Below are 26,439 nucleotides of genomic sequence, written 5' to 3'. Positions count from 1 at the left end.
CCCCCCCCCCCCGTTATAATTTTTCTTTGGAACACAGTGAAGTTTCCTTGCAGGCTCCAAGTGTCAGCTATATGGAACAAAGCATGTTGCGATGAAACAGTTGTAAAAGTATTTAGATGTCCAGACAAGCTCTTAGCTTCTTTAGCAGCCTTTTAAGGCTGTGGTGAAGTATGTCAACCGATTTTCACTCCTTCCTCTCTACTAACCTGCTCTGAGGGGTCTCTAAATCCCAGCTTTAACCACTGGACTTATTATCTAGAGCTGAACCCGAGTCCCAAGATTCAGTTTCAGGTGTTCATATCTGGGTGTTGGTTCATCCTGTTGCAGAGGCAGGGCCTGGCAATTCAATTTCCTACTGACTCCAAACTCTTTCTGCCTTTGGGGGGCCAGATCCTGGGCTGGGGTGGGTCCTAGACTCTCTATGGTTCTTTCAGTGCTAGTACATTGACAGTTATTTTTGACTCGCAGATATCAATGAATGCACCTCAAACCCATGTGTGAATGGTGTATGCAGGAACAATGCTGGCTCTTTTGCCTGTGAGTGCTCCCCAGGCAGCAAACTGGACCCAAGTGGCACCATCTGTGTGGGTAAGACTCCTTACAGGGCCAGTGATGGGCAGGACTGACAATCCCAGCAACCCCACTTAATATTGCTTTGTCCCAGAGGTGGTCACAGGAGACAGTCCAGGGCTTAGCTTTGGACCCCAGCAACTTGCACAGGCACTGCAGGGCTCACACTATATTGACTCAATTTCTTGCGATAAGTTTTGTTTCTCGTGCAACAGTGAAGCTGAGAAAGCATCGTAGCAGTCAGCCAAAGTGTTCCAGCCACTGCACTGGATGCCCAATAAACCCTAACCATGCTGCAGTGGGAGAGTTGCTTGGTGTGAGGCTCCTTAGACATCATGTAGGATCATCACCCACATCCTGGCACACACAAGAGGGCCCCCACAACGGAGGATCCTACAACATGAAGGGAATGGCAGCCACATCTTACACACAGTTCAGTAACTTACTTTGTACCATCAAGTAAGATACATAAATCACTTTCAGCCAAGATGAAAGCCTACCTAAGCCCAGAACAAGGACTCTGGCCTTGGCTGAATCACAGCCTCTCCACTTCAGTCCAAGATCTTTAGCATCTCTGCATTGAACATAAGTTTTATATTAATGTGTCAGCAGCTAGCAGGTTGGGCTTGGTGTCACAGTCCCTTTGTAAGCAAAGCTCTCATGGTTCTGCCTGAGCACAAAGTACAGGAGCAGGCTGTTTATCCACAAGAAGACGAGCAGGGCAGGGGCAAGCAGGGCAGAACCCAGCCCTACTTCTCAGAGCCACGCAGTGCTGCCAGGCACGAGCACACAGTGGTATCAGAGAACGGAGCCCAGCCTGCAGCTCCGCAGAGCAGGGGCCTGGCAAATGCAGCCCTCTGAACCCCACTGTAGTGCACATGGCTCCACAGCATGCCAGGTTAAGCAGAGCAGGCAAAGAATGCTCCTTACCAGATTTTCAAGGCCTGCTGGCTTTTCCAGCAAGGCGCCTGTCCTCCAATTTCTCTGCCTTGCTGTCTAGCTGCTGGGAGCTAGGTGGCAATCAGACAGGGGGGCAGCTCTTCACATATGCTGTGTTTTGCCTCCACAGACAGCATGAAAGGGACATGCTGGTTGAACATCCAGGATGGCCGCTGTGAGGTGAACATCAATGGGGCAACACTGAAATCTGAGTGCTGTGCCACACTGGGAGCAGCCTGGGGCAGTCCCTGTGAGCGCTGTGAGATCGGTAAGCCTAGCACCGAGGCAAGGAACCTTTGCCCAGGCGTGGGCAGCAAGGAAATTATCTGCCAATCTCATTATGCCTCTTTGCCTTCCCATAGATCCTGCCTGTCCCAGAGGGTTTGCCAGGATGAAGGGGGTCACATGTGAAGGTAAAGTGCCAAGGAGTGAAGCTCTTGCTGGCAACAGGGTTACTGGGAGACTAATATAAGTCTTGCTGCTTCTTCCCTCCTCCTGTAATGTTACCCTCCTTGCTGAGCTACACTAAGTGCCACAGCTGTGGGATAGTCCCAGTGGAGTCATACCATCATGCAGTTTGCTCTGGCCAATTGGCCGTTTGCATCTGGATATTCCTAGTCTGATTTGCAGGCATCAGCACACAGGTCATAGTCATAAGGTGGGCAGCATCGGGGGATGCTGTCACACCATAGCCACATGCATGAGGGGTGGGAATCCAGAAGCCACCATGGAAAGTTTAACATTGGCTGGACAGGACATATGCATAACTTACCCAACTTCCATGCCAATCCTCCACATTGGGAACACACTGCCTGTTTTGAAGGCAGGGAATGAGCCCTTGCAGGGGCTGAGCAGAGCTTCTGCAACTTCCTGCTTGTGACCTACCAAAGGATAAACTGAATTCATCTATAGGGATAAGGTCAGAAACACTCCCCCTCCCTGAATACCCATGCATTGGCTATGGAGCGGCCATAGTTCCCTGATAGGTTGGGTAATCATTCCTTCTCTGTATTTCTGGGGCTTGTATGATCATCTGCTGACTCTGTCAGGCTGCACAGTTTAACCTGAAGGGTAACTATGGGCTTTTTTGAAGGCTTCCTCCATCCAGGAGTATCCCCAGAAGTCCCAGGTCTGCTACTGCCTAATGCTTCTCTTTTGTCTTTATGCCTTCAGATGTGAATGAATGTGATGTCTTCCCCAGCGTCTGTCCCAATGGTCGCTGTGTGAACACAGCCGGCTCTTTCCGATGCGAGTGTCCAGAAGGGCTGACTCTCGATGGAACTGGCAGGACATGTGTGGGTAAGGATCACTCCCTCAACAGATCATAGTTTTCCTTCAGTCTCTTATGTACCCAGGCTACGCTGTCCACTACAGTACACTACACACCTCCTGTCAAGGGAGGCGTTGGGGACGCAAGCGCCTTCTGGACTTCTTGCTTCTCAAGAAGCTGAGACTGCCCGTGGTCATGGGCTGGAGAGAGAGAGGAGTGGAGTGGAGTGCAGTGGGGGCAACTGAGTGTGTTCTTCTTGTCTAAAATACCCAAGGGGTGGCTGAAAGAAGGGGTCGGACACTTGATGTAGCACTGATGTGTGGTGGGATTAATTTAGCTTAGGGCTGTCCAACTTTTAAGCAGGCAGGGGCCACACGCTGTGTGGGCTGCACTAACATAAGCCACTGGCCCCTTGGGCATCCTTGCACTGCACCATGCACACAGGAACATCCACTTCTGTCCTATGCAGTGTGCATGGGAGGCCAGACAGTGAGGCCCAGCCAGCACATGTCTGTGTGGTCCCCTATCTGCATGACATGGGAGGAGTATAATGTGCCCAGAAATGGTCAAATTTTTAAAGCCTAGGAGAAAGGATGGGAGGGGACCTGAGAAAGCAGGGAAAAGCCTTTCACTTCTAGCTGGAATCCAGGGTGGGGCAAGGAGGTGGAGAAGAAGTGCAGAGGGAGAATTGTTGCCAGAGCAAACCCAACACAATCCCAGAGCAATCCCAACACAGTGCAAGTGAGTGCAGTGATGTAGGTGTCAGTTCCCTGCACTCAAGACAAAAATCCCCATTGTTATACCAGAACACCCCGTTAGCCCTGCTCTGTGCAGCTTCCTCTGGGGTCGCAGCAGCAACCTGCTTCCCTGAGCTGAGTGCCACCATTGCCCACTTTACTGAGTGGGTAAGGTAGTGGTTCTCAACTGTTTTAGACCCCAGTCCCCCTCTATTACTTCACTGAATGTAGTGGCACCGCATTTAAAAAATGAATATATTCATTACAGTGAAGGGGAAGTTTGCTTGGAAACTCTCTCTCACATTCCTTCACTGTAAGCTTGCTTAGAGTAAAGAGGTTTTCAGGGAAAAGGGAAACCTTTAGGATCATGGAACAGCAAACAGACCAGCTACAGAGGAGTTTTCTAGGTAAGGTCTGCTTGGAAAGAGAGCCACAATGTGAGAAGCAGCAGATTAAAAGACCAAGAGACATGGCTGGAGGATGTCGCAATTCCAGAGCCACTGCCATTTCCAGCTCTTCCTCTGCTTGCACCTGTGATGTCTGTCCAGACAGGACCACACACTGTTGAGGCTTCCTCCAGGTCCTGGTTTGGTGCTATGCAGACTGCGGCTTGCAGATTCTTTCCCATGTCAGCCAGGTGAGGGAGTGCCTGCAGTGTGAGCGGTGCCTTCTGATGGTGTCTGTCTGGGCCAGGCAAGAGAGCTACAGGCGAAGGTAGCCAGGCTCCAAAGCACCCCCTGACACGAGGACTTCATTGATTCCATGCTGGAGGAGACCTCTAGGACTGTGATGGAAGGACAGCCAGAAGTGGTGCTAGAAAAGGAAGAGGGCATGGACTCCCAGGAAGGTGGAAGCTGGAAGCTTGTATCTTCTGCCAGCAAGAAGAAATCATCACCCCCACCTGCAGTGGTTTGCCTGGAGAACAGATATGGAGCACTGGCAACAGAGGAGGAGCATGTTTCATTGGTGGAAGAAGCCAGGCCAGGCATCCCCCAGGTCGGAAGGATTGAGACCACGTGGGTGGTGGTTTGTTGGAGACTCCCTTCTGTGGGGGACGGAGGGGATCCCTCTGCCAGCCTGACAGGTTGTCCCAGGAGGTCTGCTGTTTACCTGGAACCTGGATCCGAGATGTCATGGAACAATTACCAAGACTCGTCCAACCCTCTGACTACTACCTCATGGTGCTCATTCATGTGGGCACCAGTGATACTGCCAGGGGTGACCCTGAACAGATCAAGAGTTGACTACAGGGCTCTGGGTGCAAGGGTGAAGGGGACAGGGGGCACAGGTCGTGTTCTCCTCAGTCCTTCTGGTCAAGGGGAAGGGCCCTGGCAGGAAATCAATGCATGGCTGTGCAGCTGGTGTTGCCAGGAGGGATTCGGCTTCTTCGACCATGGGACATTGTTCCAAAAAGAAGGATTGCTGGGAAGAGACAGGATCCACCTGACAAAGAGAGGGAAGATCATCTTCGCAGACAGGCTCGCTAACCTAGTGAGGAGGGCTTTAAACTAGGTTTAGTGGGGGATAGAGAACAAAGCCCTGAGGTAAGTGAGGAAGCAAAGGACGTGGAGAAAGCAGAAGCAGGAGGGGGCAGCAGGGGAGGCCTCATTCTTCCTGAGAAAGTACTCAGTTTGTCACCTCATGTGCCTGCACATGAATGCAAGGAGCATGGGAAACAAGCAGGAAGAATTGGAAGTCCTTGTATAATCACAAAAGTCTGACGTGATTGGGATAACAGAGACTTGGTGGGCAGCGGGTGGCAAGGGGGGGCTGCATGCGGCTGCCGGTGGCCATGTCAGCAGCACTCAGGCAATCCAGGACATTTTTGGACAGCATTGGAGACAACTTCATGGTTCAAGCGTTGGAGAGACCAACAAGGGGCTGTGCTTTCCTTGACCTACTGCTTACAAACAGGGAAGAATTGGTGGGAGGTGTAGAAGCAGATGGCAAGTTGGGCAGCAGCGGCCATAAGATGATTGAGTTTGGCATCCTGACAGAAGGAAGAAAGAAGAGCAGCAGACTACAGACCCTGGACTTCAGAAAAGCAGCCTTTGACTCCCTCAGGGAACTGATGGGCAGGATCCCTCGGGAGGCCAGTCTGATGGGGAGAGGATTTCAGGAGAGCTGGCTGTATTTTAAAGAAACCTTACTGAGGGCAGAGGAACAAACTAACCCAATGTGCAGGAAGAATAGCAAATGTGGCCAGCAACCAGCCTGGCTTAACAGAGACCTCTTCAGTGAGTTTAAACACCAAGGCTAAAGACAAACATTCAAAAAGACTGCCCAGCCCAGAGAGCATGCCGGGATGCTGGGGGAGTGAGTCTGATTTAATTTAAACCAGCAAGGGGTCTGGGACAGACATTGCATAAACTGGCTTGAGCCAAATCAGTTAAGTCTGATACTACATTCAATCAGGTTTATCTCAGACTGGTTTCAGCCATCTCAAACTGGTTTATGCACCCTGAGCATCTGTTCTGTTACAGGTTTAAACCAGTTTCTGATCACTTAAACTGGTTTATGTGTAATGTCTGCCCCTAGCCAAAAAGGAAGCTCATAAGAAGTGGAAGCTTGAACAAACAATTTGGGGGGGGGTATAAAAGCATTGTTCAGGCACGCAGGGATGACATCAAGATGGCCAAAGTGCAACTGGAGTTGCAGCTAGTAAGGAACATGAAGGGTAACAAGAAGGGTTTCTACAAGTATGTCAGCAACAAGAGGAAGATCAGGGGAAATGTGGGTCCCTTACTGAATGGGGGAGGCAACCTAGTAACATAGGATGCAGAAAAAGCTGAAGTGCTCAATGCATTTTCACCTCAGTCTTCACAAACAAGGTCTACTTGTCTACATACAAGGACTACTACACCTGGCAGCACTGTTTAGGGAGAAGGTGAGCAGCCCTCAGTGGTGAAAGAACAGGTTAGGGACTATTTAGAAAAGCTGGACATGTACAAGTCCATTGGGCTGGATGCAATGCGTCCAAGGGTGGTGAGGGAGTTGGCTGTTGTGATTGCAGAGCCACAGGCCATTATCTTTGAAAACTCGTGATGATCGGGGGAGGTCCCGGATGATTTGAAAAGGGCAAATACAGTACCTGTGTTTTGGAAAGAGAAGAAGGAGTATCCAGGGAATTAGAGACCAGTCAGCCTCACCTCAGTCCCTGGCAAAAGCATGGAGCAGGTCCTCAAATAATCAATTTCTAAGCACTTGGAGAAGAATGTGGTGATTAAGAACAGTCAGCATGGATTCACCAAGGGCAAGTCATGCCTGACCAACCCAATTGTCTTCTATGATGAGGTGACTGGCTTTGTGGATGTGGGGAAAGCAGGAGACAAGGTTACTAGAGGTTAGCAAGGCTTTTGATACCGTCTCCCACAGCATTCTTGGAAGCAAGCTGAGGTAGTATGGGTTGGATGAATGGACTGTTAGATGGTAGGAAGCTGGCTGGATTGTCAGGCTTAATGGGTAGTAATCAGTGGCTCAATGTCTAGCTGGTAGCCAATATCAAGTGGAGTGTCTCAGGGTCAGTCCTGGGGCTGGTTTTGTTCAATATCTTCATTACCAATCTGGAAGATGGGATGGATTGCTCCCTCCACAAGCTTGCGGATGATGCCAAGCTGGGGGGAGTTGTAAATACACTGGAAGGTAGGGCTAGGATAGAGAGAGATCTAGACAAATTGGAGGATTGGGCCAAAAGTAATCTCATGAGGTTCAACAAGGACCAGTGCAAAGTCCTGCACTTAGGACAGAACAATCCCATTACCAGTACAGGCTGGGGGCCGACTGGTGGGCAGCAGCTCCTCAGAAAAGGACCTGGGGGTTACAGTGGACAATAAGTTGGATATGAGTCAGCAGTGTGACTTGTTGCCAAGAAGGCTAACAGCATACTGGGCTGCTAATGCAGGGGCAAGGCTGGTACTTGCTGCAATGTATGCTGTTCTCTGTTAAGCTAAGCTGGTCCTACTAATGCAGGAGCATTGCCAGCTGATCCAGGGAAATAGTTATTCTGATCTATTCAGCACTAGTGAGGCCACATCTAGAGTCCTGTGTTCAGTTTTGGGCCCCACACTATAGAAAGGATGTGGATAAGTTGGAGAGTCCAGCAGAGAGCAATGAAAATGGTTCGCAGCTGGGGCACACGATGTATGAGAGGCTGAGGGAACTGGGTTGATCTAGTCTGCAGAAGAGAAGACTGAGGGGTGATTTGATAGCAGCCTTTAATTAATGTGGTTCCAGAGAGGATGGAGCTGGACTGTTCTCAAAGGTGACAGATGGCAGAACAAGGACCAATGGACATTTTTACACATGTAAGCACTGCAGCGCCAGGCCCTTTTCAAAGTGCCTGGCTCTGCGACCCTTACAATTGTATAAGCAGCAAAATTCACACCAGTGCTGAGAAAATAGCAGCAGCGTGCTTTTGAGCTAAAATGCATTGAAAGTGCTTTAGTTCAGAAGCGCACCGCTGCCATTTTCTGTGCGCTGACATACATATCGCTGGTTATACAACTGTTAGAAACGCAGCGCAGCGCAGCACGTGTCAGCTCACGTGCAAAGGATCTGAAGTGTTGGATCTTCAGCATGTCATGGGACTAAAAAGTATGTCTATAAATGCTCAGTGGTCTCAAGTTACAGAAAGAGAGGTTTAAGTTGGTGTGACAGGAGTATTACTATCGGAGCCTCTCTGGGTGTGACTCCGCCCTCCTGTAATGGGCCAGCTGCCTGCTTACTCACCTGCCACGCCTTGATCTTATTCGATTAATAGATTGTTATAATCAGCGGGAGGCTGCCCATTTCTACGCACCCTGATGACAGGGGGCGCTACCTGCAGCTCCTTTTCCTCCCCTACACCGCAGCCCAAGCCTCGCAGATGGTGCTGATGAAATCTGACCAGGGCCCTGTTATGTCTTGGCCCTCCTTTTCGCTCCTGGGGCTCCTCGCTGCCCCCTTCACTCTAGGGCTGGGGCCAATGCACCCCAAAGATGCTGCGCCCTCTCAGGCACCAGGACCCCACGCTACCATGGAGTCCCTATGAGGCCTTCTCCAACCCCTAATAGCCTCACCCACTCCTCCAGTAAACAGTAAACACAAAGCACAAAGCCCCTGGGCTGTAACATAAAGCTAAACCATCCAGTCAAACAACCTTTTGATCCCTACCGGGAAAATACTCCAGCCCATGGCAGCAACCAATGGATACTCATGCAGTCACTCCTTGCCCTTCTCCCCGCACTGGCTGAGCTCCCCACTCCTTGGCTGCCAGAGGGGAACTGCCACCCTGGCCTTCTGCCTGGGTTTAAGAAGGGCTAAGCCCTGCCCCTTCCTGTCAGCAGGCTTCGCTGGTTGCCCCAGTAACCAGCACCTGTGCTGCCCTGGTGACTGGCAGCTGCGCCTCCCCCTTCTCACCGCTAGGGGCCTCTCTTGAGCCGTCCCTGTTCTCAGGCGCAGGGCACCTAACTGCTCTGCGACAGTTGGATATTAGGAAAAGCTTTCTTATGAGCATGGTGGTGAAGCAATGCAACAGGTTATCTAGAGAGGTGGTGGAATTTCCAACCTTGAAGGTTTTTAAGGTCTGGCTGTGATGACCTAGTTGGGGATGGTCCTGCTTTGAGCAGAGGGTTGGACCAGATGACCTCCTGAGGTCCCTTCCAACCCTAAATTTCTGATTCTCTGATTACAGTGCATAACAACTAATATGCACATTCTGTATAAATAAATTTGTCCATTATGTCAGTTGTAGACAGTCATGAAGAGAGATAATCTGTGCCTGGTCCTCTGTGATTGCAGAGAGCAGTATTTCCTTCACCTGACCTGCCCCAGGTCTCTCAGGTGTCTCATGGGATTCTCGAGAAACAGGAAGATGGCATGTCCAAGCTGGAGGCAAGTTTGTCACAACTGAGCCCCAGAGCTGGGCAAGTGAGAAATTGGAAACCAGACTGGGGTGTCCAGGCAGGCTTTTCTGCATCCAAGGACCAATGCCAACTGGTTCTTGCCTGCCAAGCATCCCAGCTGGCAGTTGAGAGCACAGTGCACACAGCATGCTGAGAGCAGGTCAGGGTCTCAGTTCCCAGCTGGGGGAATCAGCACTGAAGTCTGGAGTAGTGCTGCTTTGTCCCAGCTGAGCCCAGCAAGGGCAAGGCTGGTACTTGCTGCAATGTATGCTAGCTTCCTAACCTCCCAGAGGCATAACTAATAAGGTTTGCATCCTGGGCCAGTATTTTCCACTGGGCCCTCTGCATGCAGGTCCCCTCTGCATGCTGCCATGCAGCGTGCTCCAGTGCATTGTCCTTCTCTGCCTGCTCTATGCATTTCTCTGTACCCCCTCTGCAGCACCCAAGCACCTGCTGCTTCCCTAGCCATCCCTGACCAGTGGGAACATGAGGGTTCCTCTTGAGCTGCACACAGTATATGGGAACCATAAGGGGGCATGAGAAATGCTAGCCATGGGCACAAACCAACAGGAGCAGGGGACCCGGGGACATCTCCTTCAAGTCAAGGCCTGCAGGCTTAGGGCCTACTCACTTCCCTGCTCATTGCACTGCTGTGACCTCACTTCAGGCCAGGCTGCAACTCCTATAGCAGCTGGTTCCTGATCTGGCCCTGCACATTTCCTCTTGGAAACAGAGGCACGTCAGGGTACTTCCACCTGGTGGCAGCGTGGTATAACACCCCTAAAAAGATCTCATAGCACCCAGCTGAGAATCAGCAGGGTAGGGCATTAGTATCACACTACAGCCATGGGGCCACTGACCTTGTCTAACAGCCACTGTGGCAGGTACTGGCTGCTCCCTGGGCAGCCAGCTTCTGTTTGAGGAAGCACAGGGTGGGCGATACAGGGTCTTTGGCTCACCTGTCTAGGGACAGATCCTGTTTTAAAGGGGCACAAGCAGGACCCAGCTGTTCCAAGGGAACCAGGACACCAAAAAAAAGTCCTCTAGTGAAGAGTCTTGCAAGCAGCAGTTCTCTGCCATCCATCCTAACTGGGGTAATGAAGGGACGCTTCCGCCATGACATGGCATGGCCTCTTTGCCCTTATTTATTAGAAACCTCTTTTATGAGGAGAGGACTAGCTGTCTGGCCTGGACACCTACCCCTAAATTTCTGGCTGCCTTCCATCATTTTCTCTCTTCTCTGGAGCACTGACTGTTCCATTCCCTTCTGCAGAGGGCCAGCCCAGGGACAGGTCATAGCACAGCAAGACAGGAGTAGAGGGGGACCGGACTTTGGTAGGGATGTGAAGTAAGGAGCTCACTGCCTTCTGTCAGCCCACCAAAGTACAGGTACAGATCCCTGGAAGGGTCACCCAAAGGTAGTGATGAATCCCACCAGTGTGAGATTTACTGTAGAACTGCCCCAAATCATAGAGGAGTCCCAGGTGGCCTTCCTTTGGTATTAGGCACTGAAGTGAGTCTCAGGTCTGTTGTCTCCCCAGATGTGCGTGTAGAGCAGTGCTACATGAAGTGGGATGAGGATGAGTGCAATGAGCCCCTGCCTGGGAAGTACCGGATGGATGTATGCTGCTGTTCTGTGGGCTCAGCCTGGGGCATTGACTGTGAAGAATGTCCCAAAGTTGGCACCAGTGAGTACAAGGCCATCTGCCCAAGGGGGCCAGGCTTTGCCAACAGAGGAGATGTGCTGTCAGGCAGACCCTTCTACAAAGGTAAGAGAACAATTGATCTCTCTGGGTGCCAGTCTGTTTTTTGCTGCAGACATGCTCGCAGGACCCAGCCCCTGACCTGGGAGTCTGTAGCTGAGAGTCATCAGAGAAGCCTCCTTACTGATGATGTACCTGCTTTCCACAGATGTGAATGAGTGCAAGGTCTTCTCTGGTCTCTGCACTCATGGGACTTGTCGAAACACAATTGGCAGCTTCAGATGTATCTGTGGCAATGGCTTTGCTTTGGATGCTGAGGAGAGAAACTGCACAGGTAAGGGAGAAGAGCCCTTTCCCTCCCTCTCCAGTACCTGTTCTGGCCCCCAGGCCACTCTGCTGGGAAGGGTGAGTTGTGCTGCCTGCCTTTTGTCTGTAGTGATGCTGGGGAAGCACACTGTCAGCTTCATGTTCAGAGTGCAAGAGACCCTGAACAGACAGGTTTTCCTCAGGATTTACCAAAGTCTAGGGGCAAGACTCCACATTGGGAGACCTCCTAGGGCACAAGCAGAAGCCCTGAAGAGCTCTTTTCAGCTCTCCCTCTTGCTTTTCTTTTTGCAGTAATCTATGTCTGTACAGAAGGCAGCTAATATGATATGTCTTACCCCAGACAAGACATCTCCAGCAGCCATTACAAGCCTGTCCAGACCAAGGGAGTCATTCCCTCATTCAGGCATCAGCCACAGCCGAGACCCTAATTCCCCCTATCTAAGTCTAGTACACAGCAATGCCTGCAACTTGTCCTGGAGCTCAGGTGTTTGCTGTGTTTTCAGGCTGAGACTCTTTTTCCTACAGATATCGATGAGTGTCGCATCTCACCAGACCTGTGTGGCCATGGCACCTGCATCAACACACCAGGCAGCTTTGAATGCGAGTGCTTCGAGGGCTATGAGAGCGGGTTCATGATGATGAAGAACTGCATGGGTAAGACAGAATTCCTGGCAGGGCAGGGACTCTGCCAACCACCTAGGGGACTGCCACAGAAGGAGATGAGGCAGTATCGTCCCTTCCACCACTTCAGCACCCAGCTCTGGGCCTGGGCATGAAAGGGCACTACAGACCACGTTCACATCTGTCTGTCTAATTAACTAGCTTCCTGGGTTTTTATGCAGTGCTGTGCTACTGCAGCTGAGCACCAGTGGCTCCTTGAAACTTCTGCTTGCAAATTACTTACAGGATTGCAACCTTGTGGGTTTTTGTTGGGGTTTTTTTTGGTTTTTGGTTTTGGGGTTTTTTTGCTTCTAAGGAGGCTGTGGTGAGTCTCCTGTCCATTAGGCTCCACTGGCCACCTCTCCACGAACTGAGCTATACAGTAGTCCTGGCATTGTGGAAGGCTCCCTTGCATAGGAAATTTGGATAGTCACTTTTCTTCCCAAGTGAGTGACTCTCCAAAGAGCCAAAGACCCATCAGCATGAAGCAGAGATAAGACCAGTCTCCTGGGTCCCAGTGCCAAGCCTCTGGCAGAATGAGTATGGCTCCCTTTCCTCGTACCCTCCTTTTATCACTCATCTCTCCCATGAAGAAGGGAGAGTGCCAAGCAATGGGGCCTAACCAGCCCACTGTTCCTGCTGGCCATGGTCACATAGGCAGTCTGTCCTGGCTGCATCTGGCTCTGCTGTGGAGAGCACTGCTGAAACTATGTCAGGAGCTTAGTATGGACAGAAAGGCAAAGAGCAGGGAGCATCCAGAGAGCGAGATCACCCGTGGGAAAGAGCTTGGCTCATCAGCCCCATTGTAGTCAGCACTCAGGCAAAATCGAGTTCTCCCTCCCTGGAATTGCAGAATCAGTCCCACATTTTAATCATTCCCACCTGGCATTTCTGAAGGAAAAGAAAAAAATCTTTCCCACACCTGGAAAATCTCAGGCTGGGATTTGTCCAGGACCCTCTGTAAAGAGATGATGTGAAGCTCAGTGGCGCTGCGCTGGATTCTGGGATGTGTTGGATACATGGCATTACAGGACTCTCCAAGGATGAGAAGGCTTCTCAGAGACAAGCAAGGAGCCAATAAGCAGAGAACCTTGACGTGCTTGTGTCTAGAGCGGTACATGTCTCAGCAGAAGCCTTACTTGGCTAAACTTCCCATCTATCCCAGGCATTTCTGCTGAGAAGAATCTATTTCTCCCATCTGAGACATAGTGTTTAAGCAAATACCCTTTTTCATGGCAGCAATGAGACTGTTCTCAAAATCTCCTTAAGATACAAGGCCAATCCTCCATACTAGCTGGTGCTTGGGAGCCTGTCTCTGCTCTGGAATTCATAATCATCCTTGCAGTCGTGGCCTCAGTGGAAACAGCTCCCAGGCTGTTCTCAGAGTTGAGCCTTCCTACCAGATGGGTATTCCACTCCCCACCCACTGAGTCTTAACGGCTTTCAAAGGGATTAATGCAAAACTGCACCATCCCCTGCTCAAACTTCACTGTAAGCTTCACCAAACACATTCATACCAGCTCAGCGAGAAGGCTGAGGGACCAGTTCAGGGGTGTATCCTGCAGTCTGTGCAACTGCCGCTCCCCTATGTGACACCGTCCACCACAAAGAATAACTGTGGTATTCAGCCTTTTTAACCTCAAGGCTCCCTCCATAACATCTCTGAATTTAGCATCACCCCGGTTGTGAACCAGTGAGCTAGAATCTAAATTCAGACAAGTTATGGAGGGGGGGCCTTGAGAGCCACTCATCTAGCTGGTACCAGGTCATGGCAATGGGGGCAAAACCTGACCCCACCTTGCCCTCTTCTTCCCATCGTTTTCCCTTTCCTGACCACCTCCCCCGCCCCTCCAACCCCATCTGTACCTGAAGGAGCAAGAGTAGCTTCTGCCATCAAAGCTGCTCATCCAGGCCTTACACACCAGCAACTATAGCTATATGCCCCTGCGGCCTCTCCCATAGGCCCAAGAGTAGGGGCGGGGAGTGGGATAAGGGCTGAAAAGCATGGCTCCAGATCCCTACATCCACCTGTCCACCCACCCCATGACAGACTGTGCTGCTCACAGCATTGGGGCCACTAGCACTGGAGCTATGTGGAGAGAGGGGAGGAAGGACAACAACAGCAGTTCCCAAAGGAGCACCTACAGGCACTGCTGGTCTGTGGGAAGCAGGGGCAGCATGGGGCACAGGACAGAGAGAGGAGAGAACTTGTGTTCTTGCATTGGGGCCAGGTACCATAGCACCTTTAAAGCGATCTCACAGCACCCCAGGGTGCTGCAGCAGCCCAGTTGAGAATCACTGGTATAGAAAGAGTCTGGATCCCAGTCTAATTCCTATGGAAATCAGTGGGAGTGTGAGAGGGATCAGGCTGAGATGTCAGGAGGCTGGTGCATGTACTGCATTCTCTGCACTGATCTTTGTGTCCTGCCATAAGCAACGAGGGCCGGTGGGCACAGTGTCACTCTGCCATCCAAGACAAGCGTGCGTTGGAGATTCTGGTTGGTGACAGCACTGCTGTAAGTCTCTGCAGTGCATTGCAGCCCTCCTGCGGCACTTCCCAAGTGCCAGCTAAGCCGTTTAGCGGGGCCTGCGCACTGTGAATCGCTTGTGTGGCCATTCTGCATAAAGGCTACTGCTAGTGTATCTCAGCTAATGTGGTTGTTCTGCTGACACAGCTCAAGCATTGACTAGAAGGGCTGGGCACAGATGTGTGCAGCGTTTAGTTTGGAATTCTAACAAAACTTGGCTCAACCCCAAATCTTCCTTGTTCAGCGCTCCAGCTAGGGAGAGGAGTTTTGTGAGTGGGTATGCAACGAGGCCTGTGCAAAGCACGGGAGTCAGGAGCCAAAGTTCTCCCTGCAAAATGGGACCTTCCACCCCATGAATGAGTGGAAATTCACTCCAGATTCCTAACACGGCCTCTTCTGGGTTCTCAGATGTGTTGCTGTTTATCTTCTGATAATGTGGGCAAATTTGTAAGGCGAATGTCTGCCTGGTTTCGGTGGTGCTTTTGGGATGACGGTCCTTGGTGTTACTGCTATGCATTGCATGGAAACAGCAGCTGAAATGTAGCGTTGACTGAGTCCTTGTGTCCTGCTCTCTGCAGATATTGATGAGTGTGAGCGGGACCCCCTGCTCTGCCGTGGCGGGATCTGCGTCAACAATGAGGGCAGCTTTGAATGCATCTGCCCCCCAGGCCATGAGCTAACCACTGAAGGCAGTGCCTGCGTAGGTGAGCTGATAGACTAGATCTGGGCATGACTGTAGGAGGCCCTCCTCATTCACCATTAGCAACCACAGGAGAGCCTGTGACCTGAGCCAGTTCACCAGAGATGTTTACCCCCTGCCATTTACTACCCTCTGTGTGCTTAATCCTTAGCCCACACTGGGTACATGCAACTCCCACTCGGGTCACTGGGGAATTGAGGATACTCTGCATTGCAAGGATTGGGCCCAAGGATCTGGTCACTCCCAGAGCTTCCTTTTATCTACCTGCTGTCCCTAAGGCTTGATTGAGAGGGCAGTGAGTAAGGGATGGTATCCTGACTGCCTAGGTGACAGCACTGTGAGCAGAGAGGGTAAGCTAGGAAGAGGTCAGTGAGCAAAGGTTAATCAAGCTGATGCTGTACAGAGCTACAGCAGGGATCTGGTAGAGGTCTAGCCATCAGGATTAGGATCCTCTGCTTCTAATTGTTTGGAAGTTTAAATAGTACTTAGCACTTTGACAGGAGTGTTAATTGGGAGGAGCTGCAAACCAGAGAGCGCAGGGAAGTGCCCTATAGGAATACAGGGAGAGCTGAGACATGACAACCTGGGAGATACAGGTGGGCAGACATGAGGGACTGGCCTAGTTCCTCCACTCCTTGGGGAGCTGTTGGAGAAGAGCAAAGGAAGAAGGCCAGGAACTTGGGTAAGTTTGCAAAAAGGGGTGGGGCAGGCAGGTCTGGGAGTACAGGGACACCACTGGAGTAATTATTAGCAAGCTGAAGTTCTCTTCAGCAGCACCGAGGGATGGGTTATACCCAAGCAGTGCCCTATACACTGATTAATCCTTTTTCTCTAACCCAGATATCAACGAATGCTCTCTCAGTGATAACCTGTGCCGCAATGGGCGTTGTGTGAATGTCATTGGCACATACCAGTGCACATGTGACTCGGGCTTTCAGGCCACTCCAGACAGGCAGGGCTGTGTTGGTGAGTCCTCTTGCTTTACTTTCAGTGATGTACCCAGAAGTAACTGAGCTCAATTCAGGAGTCTGTGGCCAGAATGTGAAAGAAGGCAGCAATGGCGATCACAATAATACCTTCAGCTTTAGCTACTAATAAGTCACCCAGTTGGAGCCAGAACAAGAGGCTGTCTTTCACTCCATTTGAAATGGTATAAATAAGTGCTGCAAAGTACCCTGTTCAGGAGGGAGATGGGATGGGTATCTTCCCTTGGGCAGGAGAGTCACTGGGAGTGAATTCCAGTAAAGCATTTATTAGCACTTGATGGTGTCCTGTGATATGCAGTGTAAAGCAGCCATTGGGAATGAAGGAAGCATTTCCTCTTCAGGGCCTTGGGGCTCCTGTGAGTCATGTCCCCTGAAGCCCACCAGGCAGGTATTATCTATCTGCACGGCTGCTTTCTGAGCCTGAGTGTTTTCTCCTGTGCAGCTAGCCACGTGCTGGCACACACCATGTTCAGCCACTTCTGCCTGTGAGGTATGTTCCCCAGCCAGTGGCGCCGGGAAGTGACTGACAAAGGGTTGTTTTAATGCAGATATTGATGAGTGCACCATCATGAATGGCGGCTGTGATACACACTGTGCCAATTCAGAGGGTAGCTACCAGTGCAGCTGCAGTGAGGGCTACGCACTGATGCCAGATAAGAGGTCGTGTACAGGTGAGTGGACAATGTGGCTGCTTGTTGGTGATGGCGCAGAGGCTGTAGAGGAGTTTCAGGATTCACTACTGCCTCTTGTTATTTTGGAGTGATTTCCTGTGGCTTGGAAGGCAACATCTTTATGCCTTGTCTTGAGGGATCATGAACAGCACATAGGGACATCCGACTCATGCTACTGTCAGCACATAGCCATTTACACTGATGAGCAACCCTGCCTCACACAGGCCTCACTTTTAGTCCTCTGTTCACACTGATATAGTGCTGTCCCACACATGGGATGAGCACTTCTACCTCCCCGTGGGTCATCAAGTGTGCAGCCTGAGCCCAGCACTCAGCCACTGTTTTTGATGTCTTGCCATTTGCAGCATTTGCTTCCCCCATGACATCTCCTCATGGGTTACAGCCTCCCCCATGGACACAGATACAGACCGGCCTGCACATGGGCCCTCTGGCTCAGTGACATATGCAGCAATCTCCCATATCTAATGAACTACTAAGTATGCTCCCACACTGGACTATCAGAGCTTTTCTCCTCCACAGATGTAATATATGTGCTAGGACAGGGGCACTCTTCCTTTCTCCCTCTGCAGATATCGATGAATGTGAGGATAACCCAGACATCTGTGATGGGGGCCAGTGCACCAACATCCCTGGGGAATACCGCTGTCTCTGCTTTGATGGCTTCATGGCTTCATTAGACATGAAAACATGTATTGGTGAGAATGGCCCTCCCTCATGTCCATGGGCAAGCTCCATCACTGAACTGTAGTGCCAAGCCAGTGTCCAGTGGAGAGAGAAACTGCAACCCAGACCTGGGGCACTGACACTGGGGAGGAGCAGAGTACTAAACTGTTCTTTTTATGCAGATGTGAATGAGTGCGACCTCAACCCCAACATCTGCCTTCATGGGGAATGTGAAAATACCAAGGGCTCCTTCATCTGCCACTGCCAGCTTGGCTACTTCGTCAAGAAGGGAACCACTGGTTGCACAGGTAGTATCTGGGAATGGCCAGCATATGGCAGTCAATGAGGGTCCAAACTAAAGTCATGAGACAAGGAATCAAGAGCAGGAGGGTCAGGAAACTGAGATCTGTGAGGCACCGAGATGTGAGTAGTCACCAAGATAGTCACAAGTCAGAGGGGTTAGCAGGAAGCTGGCATTCAGACTGAAGTCATTAGCCAGGGCATCTGAAGAAATCAGCTGTAGCTGTAAGGAACAAGGACATGGACAACTGCTGAACTAAAGCTACAAGGCAGGGGACAGTTTTCAGAAGACAGGGCTCTGAACTGAAGTGAGAAGGAAGGAGCCAACAGTCAGGGACCAGGAACTAGGAGCTAGACTTGGATTCAGACAAGGCTGAGGAGCTAGGAGCCACACAAAGAGGCATCTCTCCTGTTGAGTAGCCTAAGAAATACTAAGAGGTCATCTGCTTATATCCAAGCAGATACGCATGTAGGTATCTGGAGTCAGCTAGGCAGTCAGGCCCATTATGGTAATCAAAGCCAGCTTGGGCATTAGAGCCTGCCTGCTGCCATGGCTCCTGGCAGGTAGACATGGGCTGCACTTAGGAGCAAAGGACCCAGGCAGTGTTGAAGGACCACTGTCTGGGGCTGACAGCATCAGCCAGCTAGAGAGACACCATCCAAGTACTCAGAAGTTTGGCTTGGCTAGTCCTGCTGGAAGTATTTCCCTGTAAGAGTGCAGGGATTGGCAAGGTACTAAACCAAGGAGATTGCTCACCTTTTGTTCTTACCAGAAATTTGGATCCAGTTAATTTATTATCAACAACATAACGGCCTGTTTTCTCTCACCCCAGTCCATCCCAAAGAGTCCCAGAGACTTACCTCTCAGTCAGCCTTGTCTATCCCTGTAAGCACCCTAGAGATCAATCTTGTGTGAGCATAGACCTTCCTAAGGGACTCAAAGAAGCAAACTCCTAGTTCAGCCTGGTCCATACCCATGAACACAAGAGTCCAGTGTTCAGGCTGATACCAGCCCATAGGCTTCCCTTCCCTTCTCAAGGAAACCTGGATGTGTCAGGACTGACACTCTTCCTTTATGCAGATATCGATGAGTGTGAAATTGGAGCCCACAACTGTGACATGCATGCCTCATGCATCAATGTACCTGGGAGCTTCAAGTGCAAGTGCCGCACAGGCTGGCTTGGAGATGGTCTGAAATGCAATGGTAAGTGTCAGCCAAGGTGGGGAGGAGACTTCCATATTCCCTAGCCACTTGCACTTGGGGGGTCTAGGGGCTTATACATGCAGTTACAGTTTTCCAAGTGCATGTATGTTCACACATACAACATATGCATGCCTGCACATGTACATCAGTGTTTCATGGGTCATACAGGTGTCCATGTACTGTAGCATCTTCCTAGATGTTTCCACTTACCAATAAGAGATGTATTACTGGGAATTATGATGCACAGCCCAGGCTTTCCAAGGCCCAGACCATAACATGCAGGCAACCAGGCCAGTACTTACACCCAGAGGCAAAGCTGCAAGTAGAAACTCTCTAATTGGGTTTTTTGCTCCCCCAGACTTGGATGAATGTGCCACTGAAGAACACAAGTGCAATCTGAATGCCAACTGTGTGAACACACCAGGCTCCTACCGCTGTGCATGCCGAGAGGGCTTCAATGGGGATGGCTTTTCCTGCTCAGGTATGGCACGCAGCCTCAGGTTTTGAAACAGCAAGAGCAAGGCCAGGATGCTCCATTCCAGGTCTGCTTCACTCTTCTACAGCTGTAGAAACTGTCTCACCATTGTCTGGCTAAGGCTGCCTTTGTCTGGTATCAGAGTTATGGAAAAGAGACTTCCTCCATCCACCCCGTTCTCTAAGAGGCAAACAAAACTGTGATTGTCAGGTGTATTCCCTAAGACCAATCCAGCCTGCTGGTTACCTGTGAGATCCCTCAATTCAGCCCTCTTGATTACCTGTAGGGTCCTCTCATCTCAGCCTACTCAGTTCAACTTAGTATTCTCTCCATCCCAGCCTGCTCAGGTAGCCATGGGGTCACACAATCCCTGTACTCTTGGTTATCTGTTGGGTCCTATCAAAATAGGCCTTCCACCCCAAGAGTATATCAAGAGGTTCTTCAAGACCTCCTGATACAATGTGCATGGAGATGTAGCATCTGATATGGGACCAGGAGCCCTTTCAAAACAGCATGTACCTGCATCAGGTCCCTCTTGAAAAGTTGTAAGAAAAAAACCCAAGAGCCTCCATCCTTTTTCTGCAGGGCTGTCTCTCCCAGATGCCCTTGATTCTGGGGAACAGGCATAAGCTAGAAAGTAGAGGTGCATGGGCATTTTCTGGGGTGGGTGGGTGGGTGAGAGCTGTGGCCTTTCCAGCAGTGCTGAATGCATCTCATACTCAAATCCCCTCCCAGATGTGGATGAATGTGCAGACAATGTGAACCTGTGTGAGAATGGGCAATGCCTGAATGCGCCAGGAGGCTACCGCTGTGAATGTGAGATGGGCTTCAACCCCACAGAGGACAGCAAGGCTTGCCAAGGTAAGAGCTCAGAGTCTTGTAGCACAAGGCTTCTTCTGCCATCCCCTAGGAAATCCAGGGCCTCCACGCACAGCTGCTACCTGGAGCTGGGCACTAATCATCTAGTGCCAAGGGAGAGGTGTAAGGCTCTAGAGTTGTCACATTCACTGTCTCAGAGGGGAGCTGGAGTTTGATACCATGGTATGTAGAAGATCAAGGGAGTCTCTTCAAAAAGTACCAGGGCCAGAACGCAGCCCTGCCTCATCAGCATGGACTGACATTTTCCTCACCTCACAGCCCCTCTCATCCATCACTCACGACAATGGGAGCTCTGCAGCAAGTTTCAGCCAGCCGTTTTCCTCTGCCCCCCTGTTTGTCTGCTTCAGATTAGCAATTTCCAGGTGAGGCTGTGACTCCTGCAGACCCCAGGGGTCCTAAGACAGGAGCCAGGCCATTGTGTGATGAGAGGATGAACTCTCCATAGTTCTCAGAAAAGGTGCCATCTGAAAACTGCTGAGCTAAGCCCCTGCTTCCATATTCAGCATCAGCAAATGATGGAGCTGGTCATGTAGTGTATGGGGTGCATGCAGACTAGGCCCAGAATTGTTCTCAGTCCTCTCTTTCTTTTACAGACATCGATGAATGCACTTTCCAGAACATTTGTGTCTTTGGGACCTGCCAGAACCTTCCAGGGATGTTTCGCTGTGCCTGTGACGATGGCTACGAGCTAGATCGGAGTGGAGGCAACTGCACAGGTAGCTGGGGTTCCCAGAGGATAAGGCAGGAAACTGCTGTGGGGGAACCCATTTGCAACTAGTGCCAAGAGTTGCCGGCAGTGGTGAGGGCGGCCCTAGGTTGACCAGGGAAAGGCTTTGGCAGATGGAGCTAAGAGTTGTTAAGGAGGCATAGTTTCAGTTGGCAGGGCTTTGTCTGAATGGCTCTGTGTGACTGACAAACTTCAGGACATAGCTGAGTTTTCCACAGTGACCAGTGACTGCTCCTGATTACAAGTCTTCCCTCTCCCTTCAGATATCAATGAGTGTGCAGACCCTGTGAACTGCATCAACGGTCTGTGTGTCAACACCCCAGGCAGCTACTTGTGCAACTGCCCCCAGGACTTTGAGCTGAACCCTACTGGTGTAGGATGTGTGGGTGAGTGCAACCCTGTCCATACTCCTTAGCCCCTACTCCAAGTCCAAGCCAGCTGTTCCAGACCCAGGCAGCACTGGTGCTGGCCATTGTCACATATAGGGATCAACAGTACAGAAAGTCACCGGCTCTGGAAGAAGTTTCTCTCTAGCCCCAGGTGCTTCATGGTTGAGTCATAACCTGGAATCAAGGATGTTAGAGGGGAGGAGGTAGGGAAGGATATGAATTGCCAAAGGTTACTAGCCTGTCTAACGTGACTGGAAATAGGTTAAGTCTCTGGAAAAGCACTTCATCCAGTTTTGAGTCCTTTTACATTGTCTTCCATCAGAGCTAATGGCAATTTCACAGATTAACACTAACTGTGAAAAAGCCTGTTTTTATTATCATCTGGTTATCTTCTATGACCGCCCCCACCACCCTCTCTTAACAGCCTCATTTCCCCGTGCCCTGGCATGTGGCACATGCCCCATCATGGAAGCAGGGTTTGTTAGTTAAATGAGGTGTCCTGTGCTGGCAAGACCTCTGACTGCAGCAAACAGGAACATTGCACGGGAAGGAATCAGCCCAGCTGTTTGCGTGCCCCACTAACTGTAATAAAAAATAGCAGGTGACCACTTCAGCACTGTGGAGGCCGAATGCTACAGAGCCCTTCTGTGCTCAGAGAGGACAGTTCCTGGGCCTGCAAGAGGCTTCCCCTGTTGTCTCCCAAATCTTCTGAAACTTCTGGGTTCACTGACCGCGCTGGCTTCACTGACACAATAAATGGGTCTTTCCTTTTGCCCTCTAGGCCTGTGGCTGGCATTGGCTGTGCAGGGAGGGGTTTTGGTGCCACAGATCTGACTGTCTCTTTCTGTACAGACACCCGTGTTGGTAACTGCTTCCTGGACACTCAGGATCGAGGGGATGGTGGGATCTCCTGCAGTGCTGAAATCGGAGTTGGGGTCACTCGAGCCTCTTGCTGCTGCTCGCTGGGCCGTGCCTGGGGCAATCCCTGTGAGCTCTGCCCTCCTGCAAATACAAGTGAGTCGGGGATGAACCTCATGCACAGCTAGGGTTCGAGCTTCCACCTGCTCCAAAAGGCAAGGCAGATTAGAGGTGCAAGAGGGAAATGGGCTGCATTTCAGTGGGGTTCATCGGTCAGGGTGGCAGGCCCCATCAGGGCTCACCATTCTAGCTCTGCCATATGGTTACAGGAGGGTGTGACAGACCAAGCAGAGGTGTATCCTTTCAGATCCATGTGGGGTGGGCTGTGCAAGGGGGCTGGGTGAGGTGTGACCAAATATACCAAGGCATAATGTATCTGATCAGTACATGCTGGGCTGGGCCCTGGGGTAGGTTGTAGCAGGCTGGGCTGGAATGTGTTGTTATGGGTCTAGGTACGATTGGCCACAGCAGGGCTTGGGTGGTGTGTGGCAGCCTGTGCTAGGACACAGCATATCTAGGTTGAGTGAGTAGGCTGCAGTACAAGTAACAGACTTGGCTCAGATGCATTACTCTAACACCAGCTGCATTGGCTGGGGGCAGGGGTGTGATAAGATGGCTCTGATTGGGTCGGGCAGCTCCACCTGCCTCACCACATTAACCCTCAGGGCCTCTCTCTGTCCTGAGTTCTCGCTGGTTTCTCCTTCTGGCCCTGCTCCATAGTGAGCCTCTCAACCTTACCTAACTCTCTTTCTCCAGCGGAGTACAAGACCCTGTGTCCTGGAGGAGAAGGCTTCAGGCCCAACCCCATCACTGTCATCCTGGAGGGTAAGCAGAATTGGCTCATCTGCAGAAGCCCAGCTGTCCTAAGGCTGTGGAGTCACACCAGCAAGAGGTGTTGCCTGCCGCAATATCCCAAGCCAAGGCCTGTTGTCAGTCCTGTGGCCTGAATTCACTGGACCTTCTGTGCCACGTAGCATGTAACAGGCCTGGTGTCTCTGAGCCTTTGCTGTGCAGACCCCAGCTTGTACGTATTCTGGCTCCATGGAAGTCCAGGGGCAGCAAGTTTCATCTGTTGTCTCCCTGCCCCTGTGGGATGAGAGTACTTCCCTGCCATTCTCTGTTGACAGATATCGATGAGTGCCAGGAACTGCCAGGTCTGTGCCAGGGGGGCAACTGTGTGAACACATTTGGCAGCTTCCAGTGTGAGTGTCCCCTTGGCTACTACCTAAATGAGGATACACGCATCTGCGAAGGTATTGGACTCTCATGCATGTGTGTATGTGTACATGTGTGGCATGTGTACATGCATAGCTCAGCTGAGCCTGCTAGGGAGCATGCCTTCGTGGCTGACCTCACCCAGCTGGCACATGGCTGGTTGTATCTCAGGAGATCCACCTGTGTTCACTGCCCTTTTCTCCATTCCCTTTGTTCTTAATCCAGAGGCCTCAGGCCCAGTCCCAAAGCCAGCTCTGGATAGTCCCCCACTCTGCTCAGAAGGATGAATAAGAAGTCACCTCCATCTGCAGAGCTCCACAGCTGACACAGCCCTCAACCTAACAGAGTAGTGCTTATGTCTAAACTGGATCCTCCCTGTTGGGTGGGATGGACCATGCCTTTTCCCCAGCTCCCTGTCAGGGCTGAATCCCCACCCCTATGTCAGACCTCACTTACTGAATCTGCTTCAAGCCTCTGCCCATCCTGCCCCACTGCCCTGTGCCACACACTGTGCTTTACCTGCCCCTGCACTGTCCCATCTGCCCCACTCACCCTACCTTATGCCTATCAGTTAAGTCTCCAACAACATTGTTTTGGCAGATATTGATGAGTGTTCAGCCCACATTGGGATTTGTGGCCCTGGAACCTGCTACAACACCCTTGGCAACTACACCTGTGTCTGCCCCCCTGAGTACATGCAGGTCAATGGAGGAAACAATTGCATGGGTATGGCACTGTCTGCATCTGGGAAAGATGTGGGGCTGGGGATGCCCCGGCTAAGCAGGGTCTCTGCCAGGCTGTACTTATGGTACTTCAGGCATTCTAGGTCAAAGCAGAGAGGTTGGTGAGAAAGTCGTGATAGCAGGGGGGTAGCAGGCTGGGAGTCACTGATGACCCTGGGTGAGTCACTTTCCCACGGTGACCTGCTTGCAGCAGCAATAGTGTTAATTAGTTGGTTCTTGCAGGGAGCAGCAAGGGTATGGGTAGGGCAGTGCTTCTCACCATTCTGCCTTCCACTCCTGGGTTGCTTCTTACCGGGGAGCTGACCAGAAACACAAATCAGGGAGTAGGGGAGGGCGTATTCAACTGGATGTTCTGGGGACCAGTCACTCTATCTTTGTCACTGTATTGAGCACCAGAGGGAATCAACACATCTGTGACCACTGCCAACCCCTTGACAAGCCCAAGGATCAGCAGCCAGAGCTTTGTGGCAAGAATCTACTGCTGGTGGCATCCCTGCCTGTTGCACTGTGGAAGGGGGCCTGGTTTGGAGGTGGCGTAGGCTCTGTGCCCACCTCTGCAACTAGCTCACTTAGGGGACCTGGCTAGCCATGTTGGGCCTGGAAGTCAGTTTCCATCTCTGTAGAGCAGAGATGTCCATTCCATTCATGCAGCTATTGGCAGTGCCCAAGCCCTGGATTCAAGAGCTGATCAGGGCTAAATATTACTGTTGCTAAATGATGGTCTCAGGTCATTTATCCAGGGTTTCCCATGGCTGTATCCCACGAGATTGGGCTAGGAAGCCTGTCTCCCAAACACCTTCTGTGGGTGAGGTGCTTAGGACACAAGCCAGCCACCCCCTGTGCTGTTATTGAAGTGATCTCTGTGCTGCCTTTACAGACATGAGGAAGAGTGTGTGCTACCGCAACTACAATGACACCTGTGAGAATGAGCTCTCCTTCAACATGACCAAGAAGATGTGCTGCTGCTCCTACAACATTGGCAAGGCTTGGAACAAGCCCTGCGAGCCCTGTCCCACCCCTGCCAGCCGTAAGTCACCCCACCATGTTCAGAGAGGGCCCTTGAAGGAGCTTGGCCCTTTGGCCACCCCTGACCATGGAGCACAGGATTGTTTGGATCCCAACTGAGAGAAGAGCAGATAACAATAGCCCTGGCAGAAAATAAGTTACAGCACTGTATCCCATAGGAGGCTTCATGCAGCAGTGTGTGCTGCCTCTCTTGGGAGCTAGGTGACTACATCATGGCTAGGAACTGGGTGACGGGTGACACTGAGAGCTGAAGATATTTGGACATCTCAGGCCCTGTGTCTGTGTACAGTGGGTCTGCAGTGAGTTCATGTATGGTGAATGCATGGGTATTGTGGGTGTTAAGCATGTGCTTTGTGTACAGTTTGCAGTGTCTGTGCAACATGGGTGTGTGCATGTGTGCAGTATGTTTAGGGATGTGCCTGTGTGTACATGTAAATGAGCACTGTTTGTTGCATGTGCGGCTGGGAGGAGGGTGTGCAGTGGCTGATAGGTATCTAACAGAATCAAGGAAAAATAGGGCTGGAAGAGAAATCAAAGGTTATCTAATCCAAACCCCTGTTCAAGACAGGATCAGCCCTATCCAAACCATCCCATACAAGTGCTTTTCTAAAACTACACAATCAATCCTGTCATACAATCACAAGGCACATTGCCCCAAAACACCAAGAACTCCCTAACCTGGCACAGGTAAAGTAGGGGAACAAGGCCATTGTCAGTGTCCCACCTCTGCAAAGACAGTAAAAATATACTTGAGAAATCCAAAAAAGTGGGTCATGCCCCCTGCTGCAGAGGAAGGCAAACCTTCCCCCCCAGTTCATGCCACAGAGTAAAATTTTTTCCTGATTTCAAATGTGGTGATTAATCTGACCATAAGCAGAGGAGCAAGGCTCTCTAACCAGGATCCTT

At 51.1% G+C, this 26,439-nt stretch overlaps 1 protein-coding gene across 2 annotated transcripts in view; it reads left to right on the top strand.

Moving 5' to 3' along the window:
- FBN3 (fibrillin 3) overlaps positions 1-26,439 on the top strand; it is a 295,809-nt gene that overhangs the window by 221,842 nt on the left and 47,528 nt on the right. For both annotated transcript variants that reach the window (XM_019513191.1, XM_019513193.1), the window contains exons 20-41: positions 469-588; positions 1,640-1,777; positions 1,872-1,922; positions 2,683-2,808; positions 10,940-11,167; positions 11,310-11,435; positions 11,954-12,082; positions 15,195-15,320; positions 16,157-16,282; positions 16,851-16,973; positions 17,564-17,689; positions 17,840-17,965; positions 19,039-19,161; positions 19,520-19,642; positions 20,372-20,497; positions 21,109-21,231; positions 21,506-21,628; positions 22,484-22,645; positions 23,306-23,374; positions 23,677-23,802; positions 24,365-24,490; positions 25,385-25,534. In XM_019513191.1, the coding sequence (XP_019368736.1) occupies positions 469-588; positions 1,640-1,777; positions 1,872-1,922; positions 2,683-2,808; positions 10,940-11,167; positions 11,310-11,435; positions 11,954-12,082; positions 15,195-15,320; positions 16,157-16,282; positions 16,851-16,973; positions 17,564-17,689; positions 17,840-17,965; positions 19,039-19,161; positions 19,520-19,642; positions 20,372-20,497; positions 21,109-21,231; positions 21,506-21,628; positions 22,484-22,645; positions 23,306-23,374; positions 23,677-23,802; positions 24,365-24,490; positions 25,385-25,534 (2,796 nt within the window). The remainder of the gene's footprint in view (positions 1-468; positions 589-1,639; positions 1,778-1,871; positions 1,923-2,682; positions 2,809-10,939; positions 11,168-11,309; positions 11,436-11,953; positions 12,083-15,194; positions 15,321-16,156; positions 16,283-16,850; positions 16,974-17,563; positions 17,690-17,839; positions 17,966-19,038; positions 19,162-19,519; positions 19,643-20,371; positions 20,498-21,108; positions 21,232-21,505; positions 21,629-22,483; positions 22,646-23,305; positions 23,375-23,676; positions 23,803-24,364; positions 24,491-25,384; positions 25,535-26,439) is intronic.

The sequence above is a fragment of the Gavialis gangeticus genome, unplaced genomic scaffold (genome assembly GCF_001723915.1).
Source record: "Gavialis gangeticus isolate Ggan-Ray unplaced genomic scaffold, GavGan_comp1, whole genome shotgun sequence".
Taxonomy (NCBI): domain Eukaryota; kingdom Metazoa; phylum Chordata; order Crocodylia; family Gavialidae; genus Gavialis; species Gavialis gangeticus.
The sequence above is the reverse complement of the archived record's forward strand: the minus strand, read 5'-3'. Positions and strand labels throughout refer to the sequence as shown.